At 38.5% G+C, this 21,545-nt stretch overlaps 1 protein-coding gene across 3 annotated transcripts in view; it reads left to right on the top strand.

The window, feature by feature from the left end:
• LARP4B (La ribonucleoprotein 4B) overlaps nt 1-20,918 on the top strand; it is a 57,054-nt gene extending 36,136 nt beyond the window's left edge. For 2 of the 3 annotated variants that reach the window (XM_048286428.1, XM_048286266.1), the window contains 11 exons: nt 148-251; nt 2,029-2,139; nt 2,620-2,673; nt 3,030-3,239; nt 6,225-6,331; nt 6,813-7,067; nt 8,497-8,542; nt 11,578-11,742; nt 15,648-15,769; nt 16,397-16,508; nt 17,058-20,918. In XM_048286428.1, coding sequence (XP_048142385.1) covers nt 148-251; nt 2,029-2,139; nt 2,620-2,673; nt 3,030-3,239; nt 6,225-6,331; nt 6,813-7,067; nt 8,497-8,542; nt 11,578-11,742; nt 15,648-15,769; nt 16,397-16,508; nt 17,058-17,339 — 1,568 coding nt within the window. In that variant the 3' untranslated portion in view covers nt 17,340-20,918. The remainder of the gene's footprint in view (nt 1-147; nt 252-2,028; nt 2,140-2,619; nt 2,674-3,029; nt 3,240-6,224; nt 6,332-6,812; nt 7,068-8,496; nt 8,543-11,577; nt 11,743-15,647; nt 15,770-16,396; nt 16,509-17,057) is intronic. The other variant, XM_048286340.1, reaches the window with a different exon arrangement.
• Nucleotides 20,919-21,545: the final 627 nt, after the last annotated feature.

Genomic DNA, 21,545 nt, shown 5'->3' with positions numbered 1-21,545 from the left:
GTGTCATCAGTCATTGTCTGCTTGTTTGTTAATGTTCAATAATATTTGAGGCTCTGCATTGTAAAACTGTGTTGACAGCATCTTTTGGAGTGCAAAGCTACTACATTTGCTGATAGCTAAAATGCATTCTTGTCTTTTCTCTCTTAGCGTTGCCTTTAGTTCAAGTGGATGAGAAGGGGGAAAAAGTTCGGCCAAATCAGAATCGCTGTATTGTGATTTTACGTGAAGTACCTGAATCTACTCCCATTGAAGTAAGTGTTTCCTTGTTCAGTAAAAAACATCTTTCCCTTAGGACTTGGAAGTTAGATTTCTTCTAGATTTCAATAAGCACATCACATTTCTTACTACACTGTTAGTTTCTAACAACACTTCTTAAACTTAGTTTATTGTGTTTGTTTGGATAATAAGTATTTTTGATAATGTTGCTCATAGGAAGACTATGGTAGAACCTGTAGCTCTGCAGAGAGCTGAGAAACTGATAGTGCTGTCTTTGGTAGAGTTACCATGATTTTCTTGGACTTTGTCTTATCTATATGCACGTGGTGCTGAGATCCTTGGATAAATAGACAAGGATGAAAGAAGGTAAGTGTTAGACTAGAAAATGCCACTGTTGCACCTTGGCTTGTTCAAGTAAAGCAGTTAAAGCTTTGCAAACATTTCCATAGTGCTGAGGTGAGAGGTGTCAATAAGTCACTAAGGATCTCTACTGGCTTGTGGAATGAGTGCAAGACAGGAGAACTTCATTCTTTGAAAGATACTCAATGCCACTCTTGATGAAGCAGGGACTATAACTAATGGAAAGATTAGAAAAAATTATGGGGTCATAATTAAACCATCTTGAATTTTCACAAAGGAGGAGAAGGCGCAGATTCTTGATGACGGGTAGATATTTTAGTTTCTCTTCTATTTAATTTTACAGGGAAGACTAAAGATTCTGAAAGAGTTGCTCTTGATAACCTTTATACAAAAATCAGAAGTACTGCAGTTTAAAACTGATAACAAAAAAGTAGGTGGCCTTAAAAACAGGAACATGAAACAAAAGGCTAAAAGGAATTGGAAGGAAGAAGTTGGATATATGCTATGTATATAGCTTAAAAATAGTGGCTACTTCTCGCTTTCCAAATGAAATGTAGCATTTCAAAGATTGCCTAGCTTTTAGTATTGTACATTTAGAAAAAAAATTTTTTTGCTGTCATCAGTTTGTCAGGTTGGATATATTAGCACTTGATGGTCACTCTTAAATGTTTGACAACAACAAAGTTCTGAGGAGTCTTTATTTTCAAAAGAGTTGGTCTCCAGTGAAATGTTTATACATTGCATTTAAATTTGTCAGACTGGAAAAATCTAGACTTAACTAACCAGATTTAATAGCCTATGTTTCCTGGCACAGCAGAGTCAGGCTTTATTTAAGCAGCAAAATTCCAAAATGCTGTAATGCCTCCCAACTTGTGTTGCCTTTTGATGCTGCTCAGCTCAAATCTGTGGCAAAACCAAAAAAAATGCAAATGAATTAAAACAAATATTAAGTCCAGTGTGTGTGTTTTCTGTAGAAACTAGCTGGTTATGTTTGAGGTAACATAAGCCCTATTTCAAATACATGCATCTGTAGACATTTGAGTTAAAGCTTATCTGCAGGTTTCTGCTGAAGGGGCAGGATTTTCCTGTCCCATGCCATATGCACAGGTTTTCATGTGGCTCCATGGTTTTTGGGGACAGGTGAGAAATAGACATCTTTCTGTACTTGATGCCAAGTTTAAATGTCTCTCTGTGGCCTAAAGAGCTCCCAGCTAAACTCCTCTTGCAGTATGGCCTTAGACAGTGCTAGTTTGAATTCCTTCCAGTAGGGAGAGGGAGCTGACGCTACTGCAGGTGTACTGAACGACTTTGTTCTGTTTTGTAAGCCCAGCAGTGCTTTCTTTCTTTCCTTCTTGGAGTGTTAGAGTTTTGTACTTTAAATTGATGTTTTCTTCTCTCCATCCTTCCCCTTCCCCCCCTCCCTTTACCTCCTTATCAAACCACTTTCCCCAGGAGGTTGAAGCACTTTTCAAAGGAGACAATTTGCCTAAGTTCATCAACTGTGAGTTTGCCTATAATGACAATTGGTTCATCACATTTGAATCAGAAGCTGATGCACAGCAGGTAACACTGTTTTTTTAGCATATTAGAATGTAACAGTAAAAAAGGATGATATGAGGGTGAATTGATAGGTCATAAACTGTATTACAAATGTGTAACAACTTAAGAAAGATACCCCGAACTGTGAAACAGTAATGCTTCCCCTTAGGTAGCATCCAGTTTTCAGTAACTATTAAACATAAAAATTTTTTTTATCTTGTTCACATTTCCTGGCTGAAGCTGTGATTGTTTTGTACTGAGAATGTTGATATTTTGGGTGACACATTGAAAATGCTTCAATCATAACGGTTAGTCTTGTTTTAATGCTACTGAAGCACTGAATGATAAGTTTAATGTTGCTAAATGCAGATGATATATGAGAGTTTGCTATACTGTAACATTAGCAGACACTCCAAGAATTACTGTTAGGTTTAGCCTGTCAAAACTTAAGTTTCCTTTATTTAAATTATATTTGACAAATAAAATAATTTCTTTTTTTTAAAGGCTTACAGATACCTTAGAGAAGAAGTGAAGACTTTCCAAGGAAAACCGATTAAGGTAAACAGAGGTTTATGATGTTAGGGGTGGGGCACATGTGTATGTTCTGGGTTTTGTGGTGCTCACTGTGTTTTCTAATACAAATTTAAGTGGTCCAATCTCAGCAGCCATTTGACCTGGAGGTGGGCTTAGAAATGTAGCACATACCAGGTGTTCATTTCTCCTTTTCCTCGTTTCTGGCAGTGGCATATCCAGCCCAGCATCAGGGAGGAGGGAAGCATTCAGTAGTTCCTGCTGTCCTTGAGGGAGAAAGCAGTGGCTGATAAGTGTCCAGTAGAAGTTTGAGGGCTGCTAGTTTGAACCATCCTGACTTAATTTAAAAGTTTCTGTAATAAATAATCTAATCTCCTTTGCAGGCAAGGATAAAAGCAAAGGCAATAGCTATAAACACATTTTTGCCAAAGAATGGATATAGACCTCTGGATATGAACCTCTACACGCAGCAGCGCTACACAACATCCTTTTACATACCTCCAGTATACAGTCCCCAGCAGCACTTCCCACTGTACAGCTTAATTGGCCCACAGACCTGGTCAGCCACGCACAGCTACCTTGACCCTTCATTGGTAAGTCTCTGGGATTCTGAAACAGTTGTGTTCTTTTCAAAGCTGGTATTATTTTTTATTGAGGTGTAGGAAATGTATCCTGAAGAGGGGAGTTTAAGATTCTAATTCCTCTTGAAAAACAGTCCTTCAAAATCCTTCCCATGGTGTACAAGATGGATTATTTGAAAATTGTATCTGGTCTCAGACTTTGAGGACTGTGATTCTCTTCTTAAACCTTTTAGGTTTTGAGGCAGTTCTTTAGTAAGGATTTGTCAAGATGCCATGCTGTCTTATCTTCTAGGAGGAAGTTAGGTTCTAGGTTAGCATGCTGAATTGCCCTATTTGGCATATTCTTAAAGCAGAATATTTTCTGTCCAATAGTAACATCTCTTTTGCCAATGAAGAGTAAAACTGCTTTTGCTAATTACAAAAATCACTTTTCAATTGCTTTTTTCTTAAAAGAGGCTGTTGGTAAGCCTTGAAGCTAGGGTGGTAGCAATAAATCCTTATATACTGTAATGGGACATCCACTGTGTCCTGCAATGCTGCTTCCATCTTCTCCATTGTGACAGTCTCATCAGAATTACCTTGGCCCCATTTAGCTGGCCTTTGTTACCTTAAAAATACATGGGTGATCTCCTGTAATGACTGGGAGGCTCAGGTTTCCTATGTGGAGCCTCTTTCTCCCCTTTGGAGATGCCTCTTTACTTGTGGCTCAAAGAAATGAGGGGAGCAATGCTCAAAATTAAAGTTCTTTAGATGGTTTTTTTTGGCAGAGGATTAAAGTGTCCTTGAACAAACTTGAGCACACATCCTCTGTACTGAACCACGAGCTAATTAAAAAGTTGGTGTGCTAAACACTTCACACACAGGGAAGGGAACCAGAGCTGTTGCAGGGGGAGGCTTTCTCAGAGGGATGAAGAATGCAGAGGAGAGAAGGTAACAGAGCAAGCTGTGTTACTCCAGGAGAAAGCTGCCTTGTTAAGCAGCAATGAATGTGAATCTTCCTGTAGATAAACTAAGACTGGCTATTGCACAGTCTTCCTCTGGGATGCTGAAGTAGCTGGATGGGAATGGTATAGAAGACCTAGATTAGTAAGCCACAGGTTCAGGCAGAGTAGACTGTGTATCCGCCTTATGTTATCCTGTAACTTTTTGTTTTAAAGAAGGCTTATTAGTCCTGTCCTTTGGGGAGGACATTATGAGTTTGTCAGCATTAAAGATCTCATACTTTTCTTAGTCAAAACAGGAAATCAACTGTCTGGGCTTTGCCTTTCACTGTTTTGCAGTGTATTGTCATTGGTTAGCTGCATTTTATGTACATGACTGTAACGTGATGTTTCTTGATTCTTTTGTAGGAAGAGCTATATTTGAATAGAAATCACTTGAGGAGAACAGGGACCATGAGGAACCATGACACAGCAATAATTTTCATGAGACAGGGTTGCAGTTCGCATGTAGAGACTTGTGTGAAAATACAGCAAAGTTTCTCTATTCTGCTTCAACATAAAGACTGCTTTTTCTCATCTCTAATTTGAGATCTCCAGTAGTGTGGGCATACCATTTAAGTTTTGAAACTTGAATATGGCAACACTTGTCCTCAGGATTCTAAAACTACCTGGTTCTTCATCACGTACTTAATAGTATTTGAGAAAAGATCTAGTTTGTCCTGCTTGGGGAAAAAAAAAAGAAACTGAAAAGAAAGCATGTTTGAGCCAGATGACTTCTGTGGAGATGCTTTTGGTATTATTGGAAAACGGAAAAAAAAAAATTTTCCTCCAAAAATATCACACATCATTATAAAGAAAGAAGGGTTGAATATTGCTAGTGTCCCCAATATGTTCAGTGTCTTCTCATTTTTCAGATTCAGTGGTTGCTTGCTAGTTCTGGTGGAATTTTACATTAAGGTGTAACTCTTAAACCAGAAAGCATTACTTTGATGAAACTTTGTTCCTTGAGGAGCTTTATTTAAGGCCTTTTTTAAAAGGCCTTTTTTAATGGCCTTTTTGTGGAGTCTGAGGTAGCATTTGCTGTCGTGCATGCTAAGTTAGGCTAGCAGTAGTTTGATATGACATCTTTAGTGCTAAATTTTGTTTTCCATTGATCAGTGATTTAACTTGTGCAAGAAACCTTTTTCAAGTTTAAATGTACCTTTATAGAAAATAGTCTTAATCCTAGCTGTTTCTCATCATTTAATAGAGTGTAGGAGGAGTCTTATTGTTCTGCCTCGTAGTTATTTTCAGGGGGAGAAGACAAGCAAGCATTTGCTGGTGTTAATAGTAACATTTCTTAAATGCAACTCACTTACACATTTAAATTAAAAAGACACAAGTGTGCTAGCAAGGTTGGAAAAATTACTTTGAACATGCTTCAGGTTTTGAGGTATCTTGTTACTACAAGACATTGATATGCACCCACCCCAGAAAATCTTTTGCTAATGTTGTTTCTTCAGACAAGAAGACAGTGTTTCATGTGTAGAGTAAGGTGGTAAGATCTGAAAAGCATCAGAGTTCCACTTAACATCCACTTATTCTCTAGGCTTTATTTAGATGTCACATGGAAGTAGAATGAGGAACTAAAAAGAAGTTGTTGAGGGTTTTTTTTAGGGAGGAATTCACATGTAAATTATAAGAGAAACAATGACAGGCAATGTCAATTAGAGGCTCTGACAAAGAGGTGTCTCTGTACTCCAAAGTCATGTGTAGTGTGGTGTGAAATAGGAGGAGAGCTATTTAACTTACAGCCAAGAATTTTGGCTTGATGTTTTTCAATCCTCTGAAACTATCATAAGCTGAATATGTCTAGTGGCTGACTTCTCAGAAATACAGAGGCTTGGAGTTTTTCCAGAAATTTTTTAAATTAGCTACAAGGCATTAGACAGATGCTCTGTTTCTGCTTGAGCCAATCTTTTAAGTACTGTCCCGCACAGAATGACAAAAAATATGGGGTTAAGAAAAGTTATACTCAGTTTGTTTATAATGATGAGCATGCAATACGTTTTTTTAGGTAACACCATTTCCAAATACTGGATTTATCAATGGGTTCACATCTCCAACCTTCAAGCCTGCTGCTTCTCCACTGACAACACTCAGACAATATCCTCCCAGGAACAGGCAAGTTAATCTATCTTTTAACAATACTGTTGTGTTATCTGGCATATGGGGTTTTCATCTGCTTATTTTAGTAACACCAGCTAACTTGAGAATACTTGTGAAACTGAACCTGTTGCCAAAGGTGAGGCGAAAGGGCAGATGGTGCTCCTGTTGTTAATGGATGTAGTGTTTTGAAATGTAAATGGACAGTCTGAAAGCTGAGGACTTGTCTGTTCTGTGATTTAGGGTATTCAGCTGAAATATTCTGAGAGATGACATGTCATCAGCAGGATTATTCATATAGTAAAGGTCTAGTTGAAAACAGACAGGGAAAAGGTTAATTTTGATAATTCACGTGACCTGTTACAATGAATGTTGATCATTCTTATAAATGAAATAAGTGATAAAGGACTGAAGATCTTACTTCTGAATTCTGTGAATAGGCTTAGGCCTCAGAAGATCTCTGATAGTGCGTATGTTGAAATGACTTTTGAATTTATAGGAATCCTAGCAAGTCACATATACGACATACAATACCCAGTGCAGAAAGGGGACCTGGGCTTCTAGACAGTCCTACAATATTCAACTTTTCTGCTGATCGTTTAATCAATGGCGTCAGGAGTCCACAGACGCGGCAGCCGGGACAAAGCAGGACACGGATGCAGAGTGCTACCACCAGTTACACCAAGAGGGAAGTGGGAACTGGACGGATGGAACAGAGCAGCATTGACTCATCCCCTGGCTTAGGGAGAGGAAGGTGAGTGTGCTCTGTAGTTGTCCTCTGAACAGCCAAGTATTGCTGCTTCTGAACTACTGCTTTTAGTGGAGGTGTGGTATCGTTATATTTTCAATACTGCTTCAAACTGAGACTCTCTCCTCAAACCTAAAATCTTGCAAAGTACTTCACAGAAGGTGTTAAATGCAGAACAAAGGCCAAGTGGACTTTGATGCTTTCCTACTGGATGAAAATCATTATTGGCAAGCGATGAACAGTTTAGATCTGTAAGATCCGTAAGATCTAATCCTCTATCCTTTCTTCATCTGGTGCAAGAAAGTTTCTGTATATTATTTGTTTGACTTTAATGAAGTTCTGTGCATTCCATTGTTCAGCATTGTAGATTGTGCACCTGAACCTGTATTAGCAGTGCTCATTCTTAACTTCTTAAGTTGAAAGATCAGAATTTTGACCAAATTGGGCATACACAACAACAAAGATGACGGATTGGTATGAAGGGAGGAAAAACGCCTGCAGGCAGCTAAGGAAACTATTGTTATGTAGTTTTAAAAGCAACCAAACAAAAAACCGCAACCAACTACCTGGGGAGCTGAAAACTGGAATTTTTATAAATGCGGTTCTAGTAAGTGCTTTATAAAAGTATTCTGCAGCTTTGATAATGGTTGTATTTGTCTCTAAGTAAATCACATTTTGAATGACTCACTGAATTGGAAGATAACTCAAGTGTTTCGCACATGATCCTATTTTAGACTTGTATCATTGCAAAATTAAATGGGGATTTTGTGCAAGGGTTGTAATACCTTTTTAAATCTAATTTACCAAATTGTGTTATAACTAATGGATGAAAGTATGATTAAGAACTCAGGAAACAAGATGGCTCAAACTATAGACTACAGAAATGTACAGGAATAGTCAGTACTTAGAGTTGCATTTTAATGTTTCACTGTTGAATACATTTAGAGTAATAAAAGTCAGACAAAAAACTTAAAAAATATATTGAATCTGAATGCACTGCAAATTTTACACTGCTGCTTGGAGGGGCTTTACCTGAAGCAGGGATGGGGACAAAGTGCTAAAAGTGTTTTGAAGGAGCTTTACCTGGATTGGAAATAGTTAGCTATATTTGAGAAGTTATATTGGTGTACAAAAAATCCTAAACCCCTTATTTGGATACTGTAATGTTTTGTCTAATCCTTACATAAAATCTCTACTGAGGTACTTTTAACGCAGGAATTACTTGTAACTAGTGTGTTCTTATGCTGATTTGCATAAGATCTATACCTTTGTATTAATGAGAGCTTGCTAGGAATTTTTCCCTAAAACATTTCTTAATAACCCGTGTAGAATGAAGATGGATGAAATAGCAATTGGAATTAATTTCTTCTGTTTTCATTAGCTGCTGTCCATCCACTTATAGGCAAGGTTCTGATATCTGCTTTCTTTCCCGTAGGAAAAACTCATATGGCTACCGAAAGAAAAGGGAGGACAAGTTTACAGTGAGTGTTCATGATCTTATTTGTCCCTAATAAAAGTAGGGTAACAAGGCATTAGTATGGATATTATCATGGAGTAACAGGTGACATAAGTTACTGCACAAGCAGTTGTACATCACAGTTGATTAAAGATAATAACAGCTCATTAGTCACATGAGTTCACTGCATTCGGGTATCAGAGATGATTTGCCATTAATGCAGAAGTCAGGGAAAAGTTAAAATTACTCTTAGAGTGGCAGAAGATTCCCATCTCAGTTTTTTTCAACGTGCCAGTGTTCACGTTCAGGAATAGCTAAACTAAAGTTCAAAACACTTGATACTTCATTATCAATAATGGTGACATTGAAGAACATTTTATAGAACCTTGTGTCATAACTAATGTTTCTGCTGTGCATTATGAAGTGGTCATTTTCTTAAGTGGTTATGAAGTTCATTTTCTTAAATGCCAAGTGCCACTTGGTAAGGGTATGCTAACACTATTGAAATACTGTGGTTTTGGTAAACTGGAATTCAAGGTTAATACCAAAGTAGCCTTGATACTTTGATGTAGCACTAGATGTAGAAGAGAAAAAAACATGTTTTTGTAGGATTTAAGGTTTGATATGATAAAACTGGTCATTTCGTTGCAATTTGTTTTTGCCACAGATGGCATATATGTGAAGTTGAACCAGGTTATTTCCTAATTCATGTTACAATTGTGAAGTAATACTGCTGCATGAGCCATAACACTTTCCTAAAGGTCTGGAATCATTGCATTTGTGTGTTTGTAGCTCCTGCTGTTGAGTAGCCTTAGTGAACTTAGATAAAGGAGCAGGAAAGTTTAGCAGGTGATTCCTTCCTTTCAGTTCTCATCAAACTTCCCAGAGGCAGTGAGACCAGATTACATGTAGGATTCCCAGTACTTCTTCCTTTTGCCCTTTCAAAGCTGCTTGAATTTTTAGAGTGAAGTTTTCCTATTAACTTTCTTCTGTATTTAAAAGAACAAGGAAATGGTACAGGTTAGGCATGTGAGTGACTGGAGTGAAAGGATTACCTTGGACGCTCTTACTGAATAGAGCAGCACTTCTGACAGAGCTGACTGCAAAGATTATTTGAACTTTGAATGTAAAAACTTGTAGATGTGACTTCTTTGGAGACCCACGGTTCCCGTCTGTCAGCGCCAGGCTGTAATTGCAGCCTGTACAACCAGCTTCCTTCCAGTCTCTTCTGCACCAAGCATCTTTAGTTTGTAGTGTCCAGTGCTGCACCTTGAGCAGAGGTGAAAGCTGCTGTACACCCATGGCTGCATGCACTGCAAGGAAGTGTACTTGGAAGCAAAAGATTGAAATTTTACCCCGTCAGATTGTGGAAATAATTGAATTCAGTATCCTATTTCTTGTGTAATGCTGTAGCAATTAGATAGTGTACACAGGACATCACTAAAACCAGTTGTATTTGAATAGAGTAATGACTTCTTTAGAAGATTTTTCTTTTTAAAGGAAAAATTAGAGTGTATGCATGTTTGCATGAAAAAGAGCATGAAATTTTTTGATCAGACTGTTGCTGAGGCTGTATACAAAAGCCGGTTACTCAACTTACAGGAAGTTAACTTGAGAAATTTTATGCAGTTAGCTTAAAATCCATTGAAGTCCCCACTCGTCCTACTCATTTAAGATGTTAATACCACTCTTAATATGTTGAGGGTTTTAGGACTCAACTGTGTAACTTAAAATGTTTGTAACATGGAAGCATTTGCTATTGCAGAACTTCAGTCTTCTTTAAGAAGAGCGAGTGCTGTGATTTGAAGAATGACTTTTAAAAATTCGAGTTGTTCCTCTTGCAATTTGAGCTGGATAAGTGTAATCACTCTCCCTGACCTTTGGCAGGTCATCTGACTTCAGTTTTGGAGATTTGCAGTCACCATTGCTGTAGCACTCTTCCTGGGGGTAGTGCTGGGTCAGTAGCAGTCCTGGGGGTTGCAGTTGTTCTTGCCTCTGTATTTATTTGTTCTTTCCCTACTTCCCTGTTGCCACACAATTGTTTTGACATTTCATGTAGTTTGTGAAAAGACCTTGAAGGTAGTCTTGTGTCTGTTGTTCTTTTTGTTCAGAAGCATTGTTCTTACATTCACACCATCTTGACTATATCCTCATATTTTCCTTTTCAAAATAGGAACTGTTTCAAAGATTGCTTTGCATTTGGTATTTTGTAGCAGAGATTATCTTAGCACAGGCCTCAGCACATTCAAGAAACAGTTACTTCTTTACGTGCTGTAGATGAAGTTAATTGGTAACTTCAGTTACAGCATATTACAAAAGGAGATTTATTTTTTCCTGTGTAAATATAATATAGATTTACAAATCCTTACCAGCAGTCCTCACAAGTGATCTCTAATTGTGGTACTTTTAACTCCTGAACTGCTGTCTCTAGTGCAAAATAGTTGCATTTAGCACACTGATGTTGGTGTTTTTGCTTGAGACATTGTTTTTCTTCTTAGATTTAGTTTAACAGTCTCTGTTTCAAAAATAGGTTTGGCACTTACTTTTGCATTTTTACAAACTGACAATATCGATTAATACTAATTAGATATAAATTATTGTTGTCTGTACCACATACAAGGCATGCTGTCTTGCCGTTTCTTCATATATCTGAAAATAAAATTCTTGTTGACTCCTGTCTTTTTATTTAGGATATTACTAACTGTACATAAATGGGCATTATATTTTCCCTATATCATGACACCTAAACCAGTCTGTTTTCCTTTCTATGTCAGTGTGTCTGTCCTCAAGGAAGAGTCAGTGAGGAAACTTCTTTCTATGCTGGTATCACTAAAGCTGATGCGTATGCCATGGCATTTAAATAATAATTAAATATTTTAAGGGCAACATTGGAAAATGAAAGCATGTATTCCCCGGAACTGTGTGGTTTTTCTGGGAGATGAGATGGGGAATCCTTCTCTAGGGCTTTGCTGATATAAGTCAAGTACAAAATACAGTTTAGAGTTGCATATCTTTTCTGTCATCTAGTGCAGTAACCCCTACATGTTATTTCTATTCCAGAGAGGCCAAACACAGTCTCCACCACCCCCAAAACCTCCATCTCCCAGTTTTGAATTGGGTTTATCTAGCTTTCCTCCATTACCCGGGGCTGCTGGCAATTTAAAGACTGAAGACCTATTTGAAAACAGACTGTCCAGTGTGGTAATAGGAACGTCAAAAGAAAGAGTGAGTAGCGGATGTTCATTTTTGTTGGGTAAACAAAGACTTGCATACCTCTTGTTTTCAGATTTGGTGGCTTATATACGGAAATAACTTGTGGGTTTACATGGTTGTAAGAAATGTTCTTTAAAAACAGCTGTCAAATGATGTGCTGCTGCCTTCTTCACTTATAGCTCAGAATTTGTTGGGTATTCTCTTTGAAATGGTGTGGAATACGGGCACCAGTATAATAAGTAGATGTTAATAGCAGAGATTAGAAAATATGCTCTTTGCTGTTCATAACTGCCTCAGGCTTTTTGATAGACTCAGGTGAAAGGTATGTGATACATTTTCCCTCCTGTTTGAAAGTAAGACTTCTGAGTTGTATATAAAACACTTTAAAGTGACAAACTTCTAAGCACCAAAATAAAGAAGCTGCTTACGTAATCTCAGTAGGCATCATAGCTGGAACAAAAACTGCTACCAAAACCAGCTGGATCCCAGTGTTGTCTTGTCATATTGCTCAGAAAGATGAAAATACATCAGAATAACTTGGCAACCACTGCTATATAGATGTAGTAGAGATGCAGTTGAAAATTAATGTTCAGTAGCTTTTCATAGATTTCATTCTTAGAACTGTCTCTGCCATGCCATCTGTGAGTGACAGTGTGTTCTTCTCCGGCAAGACTCACGTAACCCTCTGCACTGTGGAATGCTCTGGGCTATGAAAGTCTGTATTGGCTTTTCTTGATAACTCTAATTTAACTTGTGTTTTTCCAGCTGTACCACGACTGAAGAACTTAGGCCCTGGATTAGCAGTGCAAAGCAATGTGGTGAACCACCACAATCTCTCATGTCTTCTCTTGCTGGGTCTAGAGTGTTTTCTTTGGTGCCCATGTGTCAGGGGTGGGTAGACGGTATTTTTTGGTAAAGAAAAGGGGAGGCAGCAGGGCAGCCTGCACCCGAGGCAGTGACTGTACAGACAAGCCATCTACTCTGTCTCCTGCAAGTGGTAGGAGGGGCAACTATGTCCCAGGATTGCATTTAGGGCGAATGTGCAGGTCAGAGCCATGGTAAGAGCAGTGTTTAACTTACTGTGTGCCAGTACTGCAGATTGTAGGCTGTTCTTGGCCAAGTTCTATTAATTTTGAAGTATTGTACCTCTGGTTACTTAGGAAGTGTTTTTTGACTATTGTATTTCAGGTTTTAAATATGATTCCAGCACTTGCTCTTAGTGCTGCAGCTGAAAACCCCTTGTTCCCCCATCACAGATCTAGTACTTGGTTTGCACTGTACTTATTGTAAAGAATTTAGACTTCTCTCATGTAGAGGCAGTCTTCATATCAGTCAGGTACTGAGGCTTTAAGATACTGCAGTGCACTGTCACATTAAAAAGCACCCTTCAATTTACCAGTTTCATTTTCCAGTGTACGGGAGTTACTCTGTACCATTGTGTGGAAGAAAGGGATTATGCTACCTTTCCTTGTTGGCATTTAAATAAAGAGTAAGATAACAGCAACTGGCTCCAAAGAGCAATTGTGTATTGCTACAAAGGTGTTTGAGCTAGCATCAGAGTCTTGCCAATGTATACAGGCTGCTTTTCACCTTGATCTCAGTGTTTTTTCATGTCACCTGATGTGGTGTTACAAAGCACTGAAGTAGAGTTACACAGTGCTTCCCTTGTTTTATAGGTGGGCAAGTCCTGTGTACGGAAGCTGAGGGGACTAAGGGTCTATAATTTCCAGCAGTTGTTATCCAAGCATCATATCTTTATGCTCTTTGCTTAGTGATGCTCTTCTAGATGTAGCTCTGGGGAATGACAGGTAGTAATCATCCCACATTTTGTAACTAGGAAGTGTAGCACTGTGAGATCAAGGGCTGAGTGTTTTGGCAAGGAAAAGCTCTTGCATGTCTGCTTGACGTGAAGCTATTCACACTTAACCATGTACCTGCAAGTTCTGATGCACTTGGGCCAGAATGCTCAGCAGCTTGCAATTTCAAGCCTTTTGCACACATCTTACAGCAAGTAAGACTATAAAAGCTGTTCTGTTATTCCTAAACATCCACCTTTTGCAGTCTTCTACTTTGAATCAAACTAGGCTTAGATCTACTGCAGTAATCTATGCCTGATTTTAAAACAGTATAATCAAATACAATTTTCCTTTATAACAGTGACCATAGGAGTCTTATGGTTTATGCCCTTTTGAATGTTGGCTGGGCTAGGGGAAAAGAAGGGATATCTTGTTCCTTCTGAGCTTGTGTTCTCCCATTGTTGTCCCTTCTGCATACCAGAATCTCTTTGGGTTTTAGTTTTTAGGATGAGACAGGTCAGAAGCAATACAAAGAACATAGCACCCTTCAAAACAAACAAAATGGTTATAAATGTAAGATACATGTTTTTCAGGATACAAAGTTGTCTTTCTCTTTTGCTATTTTGTGACAATTTAAATTAATGCATACATCTTGAACCTCTTTGGCCTTTATCTCGAAGCACAGTATCGCTTGGCACTACCAGAATCTTTTGAGGACTATGGAAAAAGCCTCTTTGGCTTGGTAGCAAATCATTATATTGGGATGATGCAGAATTAGAACTTTGAAGAAGATAGTTTTTAGTTCACAGCACTAGGAGACCTTTGTTTTCATAGGCTGCCTGTGGTTATGTGAACAGGTGCAAAGCCTACTTTGTCAGCAGCAGGTGCAAAATTTCCAGGTTGAAAGAAGTCACTAGTTCCAGTCATTAGTGGTATTCCCCAGGGCTCGGTATTGGGGCCAGTCTGGTTTAATAACCTTACTGGTGATCTGCATGAGGGGATCGAGGGCACCCTCAGTAAGTTCACAGACAACACTGAGTTGGGCAGGAGTGTTGATGTGCTGGAAGACAGGAAGGGAAGGGTCTGCAGAGGGGTCTGAACAGGCTGGATGGATGGGCCAAGGCTGACTGTGTGAGGTTTAACAAGGCCAAGTGCCAGGTCCTGCACTTAGATCACAGCAACCCCCAGCAGCACCACAGGCTGGGGGAGGAGTGGCTGGAAAGAGGCCCTGCAGGAAAGAACCTGTAGGTGCTGGTCAACAGCAACTGAGCGTGAGCCAGGTGTGCCCAGTTGGCCAGGAAGGCCAATGGCATCCTGGCCTGTATCAGAAATGGTGTGGCCAGCAGGACCAGGGAAGTGATTGTCCCTCTGTGCTCGACACTGGTGAGGCTGCATCTGGAATCCTGTGGCCAGTTCTGAACCACTCACTACCAGACGCTGAGCAGCTGGAGCATGTCCAGAGAGAAGGGCAACAAAGCTGGTGAAGGGTTTGGAGCACAAGTTCTGAGAAACAGTTGAGGGAGCTGGAGGTGTTTAGCCTGGAGAAAAGGAGGCTCAGGGGAGACCCTGTCACTCTCTACAACTGCCTGAACAGAGGCTGTAGCCAAGTGGGAGTTGGTCTCTTCTCCCAGGCAGCCAGCAACAGGATGAGGAAAGGGCCTCAAGCTGTGCCAGGGGAGGTTTAGGTAGGGAAGTTAAGCATTGGAACAGGCTGCCCAGAGAGGTGATGGAGTCAGCAGCCCAGGAAGTGTTGAAGAAATGACTGGATGTGGCCCTTAGTGCCATGGTCTAGTTGACGGGGTGATGATTGATCAAAGGTCTTTTCCAACCATAAGGATTCTAAGTGATTTTTGTCATCCAGATATGTCCCAAAGGGACCTAAGCTTACAACTTCTTTGGAAATAACCACAGAGTGTTATTTGTCTGTGTTCCTAAATAAATAGAAAGGAAAAAAATAACATATTCATTACAATATATGTATAGGCTCCTTCTGTACCTTCCTATAGTCAATTTACCATATAAAATCAAACTATGAACTGTTTCCTGGTTGTGCTGATTTTCAGGCAAACTGTATTAATTGGATATTTTGATTGTCCTTCTGTGCCTTTTTTCCCCCTTCAGAACATTAATGTGGATGCAAGTACAAACACTATTCCATCAGGAATTCCTCGAGAGCCGCTACCAGTTTCTTCTACATTGCCCAGGACCTTTGAAAGGTCTCCTTCGCCACCCCAGCCTACTGAGTAAGCACTTAATTACATGGGTATAATAATTCTGCTCTGAGTCACATTTGCATTTTCTTTCATGAGGCAGAACAATGTAAATAGCTATTAAAATCTTAATCAATGAAAGAAGTAATATTTTGTTGTACTTGTAGTAAAGGCAATAAAGCTTAATTTCTGAACAATATCATATCAGTGATTCAATCGTAATAGCCATTTAGCAGAAGAAAATTTAGTGTCATGGTTTAGTTTCTGTGACAGAAGTTTAATGAATACCTTACTGTCTTGTATTTAGACAATTTTGAAACAGAGAGAGTAAACCCACGGCGGCTCTGTGGGCAGTACTGATGTCCATACCGTAAAGAAAGTTTTTTGGTGACACTTTATTTGGAACCTGCAAATCAAATAACTGAGTAACTAAATGCTATCAAAACATGACAAATTATGAGTAGTATCACATTGCACAGGAATATATTTTTTCTATTTTCAATAGCATTTTTGAATGCAATGCTAATCATAATGTGCTAGGCAAATTACAGCTGTAACTATTTATAGTCATACTCAAACTTTTTAGACCCATTATTAAACCATTCATCTATCCTGAAGTTTCATTTCTCATGAGCCTTGCTTCCTGGTGGATGCTTACAGGGACTCCAAAGTCGTGGATAAACAGCAGAGAGAGACACAGAGTACAGAAAGACTTTCTTCTTCCACACTGAGTACTGCATGTAAATCGGTACAAGTCAATGGGGCTGCCATAGTAAGTGACTTCATTACTTCACTTTTTCTTGATGATCCAGTTTGCATTTAACAGAATATTTATTGCTACCCAGTGTTGCTTAATCATGTGAGCCCAGCATCCTAGAATTTGTCCAGCAGCTTTAAATTTACTAATTGGTGGCTTCATGATTACTTGCATGTGATAAAATTATGCAATTAACAGTACAAAAGATATCTCCTTATCTGAATTCTCTTCTTGGTAGTATCCTTGAGGTAGAAGTATTAATACATATGCTGATATTGAAACCAGAGTATTCATCGTGTTTCAGCTGGTTTTGAGTTTGAAAGGGGAGTATTTTGCCCTATGCCATTACCCCATTTTTCTGGCATACTGTTTTACATTTTACCTTTTCTTCAGCTTTATTGTCTATACAGTTCCTGTAAACTTCATACTCAAGCCCTCATCTGCATATTTTAGTGCAGCAGTCTTTTGGGACAAGGACTTAACCCTTTTTTGTTCATAAAAGTAATTTTTTTTTTCCTCAGGACACTTTGTTTAACTCTGTCCTGTTTGCTTCCGATTTTCCAGGAACTGCGAAAACCTAGTTATGCGGAAATTTGCCAGAGAACAACTAAGGATCCTCCTACATTGCAACCCCAGAAAGAACAGAAGCCAAACACTGTAGCATGTGGGAAAGAAGAAAGAAAGCCCACAGAAACAATAGAGAAAAATAGAGAACCTCCTCCTGCAAAGTCACATCCTGGACAACCCAAAGACCAGAGGAGACAGTCAGGACGCAGATCGTCCCCTCCAGCCACTGGCAAACGCTTAAATAAAGAACAGAGTACCCCTCCTAAATCTCCTCAGTGAAAATAACACCTGGGAGGGATTTGAGAAGAGGTCTGCTTCCCACAAATTAAACCCATGTTCCCACTAAGATACCTGAGAATGAGTTGCTGGTTAGGAGCTTGCAGTGATACAAGGCATGTAACAATGCCTGCAAGTTATTTTTCTGTGAAATACTTTTTCCCCTGTTGAACAAACATTCTATTTTTCTGGGTATTTCTGGATAGTTGTTCTAAACCTTACATTTAGATTGGTGCTTAATTGGAGGTGAAGCTTAGTGTGATTTTTTTTTTTTTTTTTTTTTCCAAGGTGTAAAATATTTGTCTTAAAAAAAAATCAACTTTTTATTAAGCCTCTCTGTGGCTGTGTGAGTGCAAGCTCTGTATAGTGAGTTTTTTCTAAACTGTTGAGCAGAAACGTGCTGCTGCAATATTTTTAATAAACTGGTCTGCAAGTACATATCTAAAGTGTCCAAAAGACTGATAACGGCAGCTAGTGTGTAGAGTGCAAGGAAGTAGATATATTTTACAAATTAGTACGTGACCTTGAAGATTTTTTTTTTTATTGGGCTGCTGTACTAAGTGTCAGCAAATGAACTTGCACTTTTAGGTTAAATGAGTAGCTGTTTCTAGCATTTTTAAAAACTTAACCTTTTTTTGATGTTTTGCACACACAAAAAGAATTCTACAGGGCACCATAACCGTCTTTCTGAAATATTTCCTTTTTTTGACTTACTGCAAGCAAGTAACCATCTTCTCACTCCAGAATAAAACTGATGTTATAATTTGCAAATACAAAGCACATTGTGAATAGAAAGAATCAAGTCTGTGAGCTTCTATGGTGGTGAAGCCTGTTAGTGGATGTTATCAGGAGAAAGCAGAGTAGACTTCTTGTGATAACCTTAGCTTCCCTGTGCTTGTAAGGGAGTTAACTGAGTCAGCGCTGTATATTCTGGTTACCCCTGTGCTCTGTGTAGACTTTTTTTTAAATCTCTGCCCCAAGTGCTCTTTGAAAGAGTTCATATCTTAGTCAGCCTTGTGTTGACATCTTCCTGTAACTACAAGCATTGGCATACGGATTTAAATTTTTCAAGCCGTGAGATAATGGTGTTTGTTTTGTGTGGTGGAGGAAGAGATCCCTGATATTTACCTCTGGGATGAGGTTTCTCACACTTATTTACTTTAGAAGTGATGCGCTTTCTGAAGGACAAGGATGCACTAAATTAGCAAGTTTCTAATAAAGTTGAATATAAATTATTTTTGTTTTAAAATGCCTAAAGCTTTTCTTTAAGTGTTTAAACTGCAGGAAGTTCAGACAAATCTCATTCCTGCTGACTATGACAGTACAGTTTATTCCACAAAAATGTTTATTTAAACAACTGATTTTTTTAAAGAATTATTTCCATCCAATATTTAAAGACTTGAATTTTATTTAAACTTGAAAATGACTTTGCCTTAACTTTTGTACAAGACAGCTTAGAGTTAATGAGGTCTGACCCCATAGAGGGTTAGCATGAATGGAATACAGAATTACTCAGTTACAGTATGTATCTATTGTCACTGGTCTTACTGGGTAAACATACTGTAGTACAGGAACTAGCAGCAGTTTTTGTAATATACCTTAAAGATCTTAAACAGTTGATCTTTTTCAGATTGTTGAAAAACCTGTAAATGCAAATAGTCAATACTGTATTAAATATGTGCACTTGGAAGTGTGTGCTTTGCTTGTACAGTTGTAAATAATCAGAACATATAAAAAGGTACCCTAAAGAAAAAAATCTGATAAAAATTATTGATATTATAAATGTTGCTGTTGAGCTGGATGTAGATAAACTAAATGTTGTGGTTTGAATATTACTTTAATTTGTTGTTTTTTTCTTTTTCTTATTTTATTCTGGTGTGTTGAACTGACTCTGCCTCTTCACTGCAAAAGGGAAATGGAATGAAAGTCTTATTTGAAAGCCCTCAAATGTTTTCCTAAAGTCCCTTTAAAACCAAACAGTTTAACCAATTCAAAAGTGTTATGCAATATAAATAATGAATTTCAGCAGTCAAACTGTAATTTTTAAGTCATTAATAAAAATCAAGTCTAATTGGGGAAAAACTTGACTGCTGCAAAAATATACACTGAAGCTTACTTGTCTGCTTTCAAGAGTATCAGTGCATGGTTCATAGAACTGTAAAGTAACTATAGAAGTTGACTCCTGATAAATTTCCTGTTACAAGCATCAATTGGTAACTAGTTGACATTGTAAATCCAGCCTGTTGTATGCTGCAGAATTGGTCAAAATAGGGCATGTGGAGTCTGTTGATTCTTCTTGTTTAAAAAGCGCACTTTGTGAATGCTGTGGGAGGAGATAGGACCTCGACACCATCACCAAAACTGCTCAACTACTTCAGTCATTGGATTTTTTTATCCCCTTCTCCTTTCCCCAGCGGCAGTGAAAGCGGTAGCTAGATTTGTGTATGGTTTAGGCCAGCTGTATGATTCATTTTGTTTGTCTGCTGCAAGTGAAAGGCTATACCAGCTGCAAACAGTGGCAAGTGGTCCCTTCCAGCGGCTGTGAGCGGCTCGTCCTGGTGCTCAGCTGGTACCCGAGGTGATCTGTTGAGACCAGCGGGATGTGTTGTGCTGTTCTAATGTATTCTGCTGCCATTTGTGATAGGTCAATACACTGTAATTACTGCTTACCCAGCAACAGTCTGTTGCATTTAAAGTTTAAACCTTCTTCTGATGTGGTTTTATAGCTTTTTAAAACAAAAAGTGACACGCCAAATCGCTGTGTAATATTCAATACAACTTTTCCTTACTGTATTTTACTTTGAGATTTATTTCTTTCCTCCCCACTCAGTGACAAAATGGAGTTTTCAGAGTAGAGTTGTGAAGTTGCACGCAGACTGTTGCTACGATACAGAGAGGGATTAAAAACGTGGCTTTTAAAATGAAAACCTCCCAAAAGCAGTAGCTGAGCTAAAGGTTCAGGAATACAGTAATAAAATTGGCATTTCACCCAGTTAGAACTGTGTGGTGATGCTTTTCAGTTTGAAAACAAGTCAAAAATGGGGTCTGAGATTCTTCCAGGAATTAAAAAAAAAAATGAAGGTTGCTTTCAAAACTGAATGTGGTTTCAGATCAGTCCCCCACCATGGCACTGTCACTTAGAAATGTGTGAGCAGTGGCAAATTTTTTATGTTGCTGGGTTTTCCTTCAAAGCCTTGAGCCGTTGGCATGGGAAGGTCCTTGTTGGAGCGTGGTGCAGAGTATCAGGAGCAACAGCTGACTGTAATGGTGCACACCTATCTCTGTATCTCCTTCAGCTACAGGTAGGGGTTTCTGTGCTTTGTAACCTATTACACTAATAGCAGCAGACAATCCAGGATTTCTAAGGAGACCTAACAGCTGCCAATTCATGAAATAGAAGTGTAATATGGGAGCCTTTTTGAGGGTTTTTGTTTTTGTTCTTCTTCCATTAAGACTGGAATCAAGCTTACATGTAAACTATCAGTAATTTAAGTTTCCTTTTGTGTCATAAAATGTAAAACTGTCTAATTTGAAAAAAAAAATATGTAGGTTATGAAAAATAAAGATTTAGGCACTGTTGAATTCCTGATTTTTTTAATTAAACATTTCTTCAGCAGTACTTTTCATTACCTTTTGTCTTTTGCTCCCATTTTTGGAAATAGTATATTTCTAATTTTGGGAAAAAAAAAATCTTTGCTCTCCTGTTCAACACAGCTCTTGTAACTATCACCTAAGGTTCTGTATCAGCAGCAAGAACCCCTGTGACAGATCTCTGACAGCTGCCTTGTCTTTCTCTGTTGGGTAACTATGACTGGTTAACTTTTTTAAAGCAAACACAGAAGCTGATATGTTGTTTACTGGAAGTTCTATTCATTACTGGTTTCCTCCATTAATTAGATAAGGTATTGGCTTGGTCTTAAATATGGATTTTAACGTTTGGGTTGGTGCTTTGGTTGCATGGTGCTTGAATGTGGAGATGTCCTGGGATTATTTTTGGCTTTCGCTGGTTGTAGAAGTTACTCTGGTCTTGTATCTAGGAAAGAAGAGCTTCTGGGATATCCTCTGTCTACATGAAAGAATATTTTGGAAATAGTTCAAACACGACCCCACCACCCCTCTTTTTTTTTGTTTCATTAAGGTTTTTCTCTTGCATAGCTATATAACAATGGATGTAAGCATGGAAGTAGGCAGATAATCTAACCTGTTCAG

The sequence above is a fragment of the Corvus hawaiiensis genome, chromosome 1 (assembly GCF_020740725.1).
Source record: "Corvus hawaiiensis isolate bCorHaw1 chromosome 1, bCorHaw1.pri.cur, whole genome shotgun sequence".
Taxonomy (NCBI): domain Eukaryota; kingdom Metazoa; phylum Chordata; class Aves; order Passeriformes; family Corvidae; genus Corvus; species Corvus hawaiiensis.
The sequence above is the reverse complement of the archived record's forward strand: the minus strand, read 5'-3'. Positions and strand labels throughout refer to the sequence as shown.